At 42.6% G+C, this 5000-nt stretch overlaps 1 protein-coding gene across 1 annotated transcript in view; it reads left to right on the top strand.

Annotated features, from left to right (window-relative positions):
• Nucleotides 1-5000, top strand: part of LOC122254903 (hemocyte protein-glutamine gamma-glutamyltransferase) — a 22502-nt gene that overhangs the window by 15654 nt on the left and 1848 nt on the right. Inside the window, exons 11-15 of the mRNA XM_086533901.1 lie at nt 156-324; nt 866-1012; nt 1422-1545; nt 2921-3044; nt 4514-4674. Coding sequence (XP_086390027.1) covers nt 156-324; nt 866-1012; nt 1422-1545; nt 2921-3044; nt 4514-4674 — 725 coding nt within the window. The remainder of the gene's footprint in view (nt 1-155; nt 325-865; nt 1013-1421; nt 1546-2920; nt 3045-4513; nt 4675-5000) is intronic.

The following is a 5000-nucleotide window of genomic DNA, read 5'->3' as shown; positions in this document are numbered from 1 at the left end:
GAAAAAAAAAAGAAAAAAAAGAAAGAAAAAGAGAAAGAGAGAAACCAAAAAATCCAATACATCCCCATAACAACATATCAATAATTACGAGAAAAGGAAGCAACGACATCCAATCCATTTTTTTACACGAGTCGTAACATCTCGTCTCTCCTCAGGGTCGTACCAGTGTGGTCCCGCATCCCACGAGGCCATCAAGCAGGGTCGCGTTGACCTGAAGTACGACGTGCCCTTCGTGCTGGCCGAGGTCAACGCCGACGTCGTGCGCTGGCGGAAGGACGACTCGGTTGAGGGAGGATTCGCTAAGATGACAACGCAGACGAGCAGGTGAGGGGGTGGGTAGGGAGTGGGTAGGGAGTGGGTAGGGAGAGAAGGAGGGAGAGGGAGGGAAAGGAGAACTTAGCAGAGACAGAGACAGATCATGCGAGAGATGCAGAGACGACAGACAGACAAAGACAGAATCAGAGACAGAGACAGACTGACAGACAAAGACAGAATCAGAGACAGAGACAGACAGACAGACAAAGACAGAATCAGAGACAGAGACAGACAGACAGACAAAGACAGAATCAGAGACAGAGACAGACAGAGACAGCGACAGAGATAGAGACAGAAACAGAGGCAGAACCATAGAGAAGTACAAAAACAGAAACAGAGACAGACAGAGACAGAGCTAGAGATTTCGACAGACACAGAGACAAGACACAAAGCCAGAGAGATAAAGACAGAGCCATAGCCAGATAGAGTACAAACAAACACACCTCGAAGCCCAAAACGAACCCCCCCCCCCAAAAAAAAAAAAAAAAAAGTCCACGAAGAGCGCACGTGAATCACCATACTCCCCACTGACCCTCCGCCTCCCTTCCAGCGTGGGCCGTCTGATCCTGACGAAGAAGGCCGGACCAGTGGCCACAGGGGGCTTCTTCAAGTCCGATCGGGAAGACATCACGTGGGAGTACAAGCCTCCCGAGGGAACGAGGGCCGAGAGGGTCAGCATCCTCACAGCCGCTCGCAGGTAAGTACGTCGAGCGTCTGTCTTGATGGTGGATATTTTTGTTTTGTTGTTGTCATTGTGTTTCGGATGATGGGATGGTCGTAGAATTTGGTAGTACTATTTGCCTGTGTCGTTCGCAATGTATGGCATTATGCTGAGGTGATATATATAAGCATACAGTATATAAAATCTAAGAAGTAAAAGTAACTTACATTCTTTTAAAACTATCACAATTGCAAGAAACTCAATCATAAACTTAATAGAACACAAACAATTAAACAAAATAAAAACTCACCACATATTTGGTAAAAATCACTATCCCCTTTGTTATATTCATACTCTCACCCACAACGAAATGAGAATAACTTCCGTGAGTGACCCTTGACCTCATATCACCACCCTCCCTCACCCCCCTCAACCCCACCCCCAGGACACGCACCGCCCGTCAAGTCTTCGACATGCCTAGCGAAGCCAAGGAGGACATAGTCTTCAGCATTGAAGATCGTGACCAGGTTCCTATCGGCGACAATTTCACCGTGATGTTAACCACCAAGGTAAGGCTTGGCTAAGACGGGCCCATGGGTCGCCTTGAAGGGAATTAATTCCGTAGTGTGGATTTTGAATTATGTGTTTTCTTATATTGTTTTTTTTTTCTTTCTTTTTTTTAGATTATTTTCTTATATTGCTGTTTTTTTAGATTAATTTCGTATGTTTTTTTTTTACTCATATTCGTATGCCTTTAACTTGTTTTCATATGTTTTCGAATCTTTATGCTTAATTTTTTGACGCAAAGAAAATAAATATCCGTTGTTTAGATATTGGGATATGTCAATAATTTACTGAAATTAGTATAATTTCAGCCAGATAACAGGGTCACATTATCTTCGCTCTCATTCAAGCTTTATCATCAAATTGAACCAATTCCTAGACGTATTGAATTGCTATACTCACGCATTTAGCTTATGTATCTCACATTCTTCCATGCACTGAATTTCCCAGACTTCCCTTTACTTAGGAATTGAATTTCACAAACTCTTCTCTACTTAAGAATTGAATTTTCCAAACTCCCCTTTACTTAGGAACTTCACAAACTCTCCTTTACTTAGGAATTGACTTCCCAAACTCTTCATTACTTAGGAATGGAATTTCCCAAACTCCCCTTTACTGAGGAATGGAATTTCCCAAACTCTCCTTTACTTAGGAATTGAATTTCCCAAACTCTCCATTAATTAGGGATTGACTTCCCAAACTCTTCATTACTGAGGAATGGAATTTCCCAAACTCCCCTTTACTGAGGAATGGAATTTCCCAAACTCTTCTTTACTTAGGAATTCAATATCTAAAAGTTCTACGAATGATCCGAATCTCCCAAACTTTCACGAACTTGGGATCTGAATTTCCAAAACCACCTTGTGCTAAGGATATGAATTTCCAAAATGTCCATAAACTTAGGATGTGGATGTCTTTAAATTCTAAATTCAGTTCCTTTCACTTCACTCTCTAATTCAAAATCTTTCACTTCACTCTCAGATTCAGTTCCTTTTATTTCACTCAGAAATTCAGTTTATTTCACTTCACTCTGATTCATATTCTTTCACTTCACTCACAGATTCACTTCCTTTGACTTCCCTCACGGAATCAGACCCTTTCAATCCACACTAATTCATATTATTTCACTTCCTTTCACTTCACTCACAGATTCACTTCCTTTCACTTCCCTCACGGAATCAGACCCTTTCAATCCACACAGATTCACTTCCTTTCACTTCCTTTCACTTCACTCACAGATTCACTTCCTTTCACTTCCCTCACGGAATCAGACCCTTTCAATCCACACAGATTCACTTCCTTTCACTTCACTCACAGATTCACTTCACTCACAGATTCACTTCCTTTCACTTCCCTCAATCCACCTTCTCCCCGTCACAGAACACGAGCACCGAAGTGAGGACGATCAACGTGGTGATGACGTGCGCCAGCATGTACTACACCGGAGCCAAAGCCCACACCATCAAACGCCATGACGGGGAGATACACCTGGAGCCCAATCAGAGTGGGTTTTCATGTTTGTTTGTTTTTTGTTTTCTTTTCGGGGGATTTTTCTTCTTCGTTTGTTCCCCTTCTTCTTCGTTTGTTCGTCTTCTTCTTCGTTTGTTCGCCTTCTTCTTCGTTTGTTCCCCTTCTTCTTCTTCGTTTGTTCGCCTTCTTCTTCGTTTGTTCGCCTTCTTCTTCGTTTGTTCCCCTTCTCCTTCGTTTGTTCCCCTTCTCCTTCGTTTGTTCGCCTTCTTCTTCGTTTGTTCCCCTTCTTCTTCGTTTGTTCGCCTTCTTCTTCGTTTGTTCGCCTTCTTCTTCGTTTGTTCCCCTTCTTCTTCGTTTGTTCGCCTTCTCCTTCGTTTGTTCCCCTTCTTCTTCGTTTGTTCCCCTTCTTCTTCGTTTGTTCCCCTTCTTCTTCGTTTGTTCGCCTTCTTCTTCGTTTGTTCCCCTTCTCCTTCGTTTGTTCCCCTTCTTCTTCGTTTGTTCGCCTTCTTCTTCGTTTGTTCGCCTTCTTCTTCGTTTGTTCGCCTTCTTCTTCGTTTGTTCCCCTTCTCCTTCGTTTGTTCCCCTTCTTCTTCGTTTGTTCGCCTTCTTCTTCGTTTGTTCGCCTTCTTCTTCGTTTGTTCCCCTTCTCCTTCGTTTGTTCCCCTTCTTCTTCGTTTGTTCGCCTTCTTCTTCGTTTGTTCCCCCTCTTCTCCGTTTGTTCCCCTTCTCCTTCGTTTGTTCCCCTTCTTCTTTGTTTCTTCCCCTTCTCCTTCGTTTGTTCCCTTCTTCTTCGTTTGTTCCCCCTCTTCTCCGTTTGTTCCCCTTCTCCTTCGTTTGTTCCCCTTCTTCTTCGTTTGTTCGCCTTCTTCTTCGTTTGTTCCCCTTCTCCTTCGTTTGTTCCCCTTCTTCTTCGTTTGTTCGCCTTCTTCTTCGTTTGTTCCCCTTCTCCTTCGTTTGTTCCCCTTCTTCTTCGTTTGTTCGCCTTCTTCTTCGTTTGTTCCCCCTCTTCTCCGTTTGTTCCCCTTCTCCTTCGTTTGTTCCCCTTCTTCTTCGTTTGTTCGCCTTCTTCTTCGTTTGTTCCCCCTCTTCTCCGTTTGTTCCCCTTCTCCTTCGTTTGTTCCCCTTCTTCTTTGTTTCTTCCCCTTCTCCTTCGTTTGTTCCCTTCTTCTTCGTTTGTTCCCTTCACCTACGTTTCTCCCCTTCTCAGCATCCCTTTCTTTCAATCAAAATCAAGTTTGATTTTCAAGAAAATCAAATATCCCATTCTTATCAATCATCATCTTGATCTGCGTTAATCATTATCTTAATCTACATTAATCATTATCTTAACCTACATTAATTATTATCTTAATCTACATGAATTATTATCTTAAACCTGCATCAATCATCATGGGCAATTTTCCTTATACCCCATTCATATCAATCATCACCACCCTGATCTACATCATCACTATTGATGATTCCACATCAATCTCTTAATTAACCACCGCGATTACTCCGCAGCCAAGACTATGTCCATGGAGGTGTACTACTCTGACTACTACTCCAAGCTGGTGGACCATGACCTTATCAAGAGCATTGTGATCTGTAACGTGAATGAAACTACACAATGCTGGGCCGGCGAAGACAACCTTGAAGTCCACAAACCTGACATCCAGATTGACGTGAGTGGAAAGGAGAAAAAAAAGAAAGAAAAAAAAGGAAAAGAAAAGAAAAGAAAAAAAGAGAAAGAAAAGAAAAGAAAAAAAAGAATAACAGGAGTTCGATGGAGAGGGATAGCAGGATAGAAGGATAGAAGGAGAAAGGGAGAGGGGGAGAAGAGGAGAAAGTGGGAGGGAGAAAGGGAGAGGAGAAGGGGGGAAAAGAGCAGACAAGATAGAGAATGTGAAAGGGAGAAAGAGAAAGTGAAGGAGAAGTAGAAGGTGATGAGATAGAGAATTTTCCACGCAGAAAGTGAAGTGTTGTTTCATCATTAATTAAAGAATACCAA

Source organism: Penaeus japonicus, unplaced genomic scaffold (genome assembly GCF_977035675.1).
Source record: "Penaeus japonicus unplaced genomic scaffold, GWHDUDI00000001_assembly GWHDUDI00000040, whole genome shotgun sequence".
NCBI lineage: Eukaryota > Metazoa > Arthropoda > Malacostraca > Decapoda > Penaeidae > Penaeus > Penaeus japonicus.
Note: the sequence above shows the minus strand (reverse complement) of the source record. Positions and strands in the feature narration are given on the sequence as shown.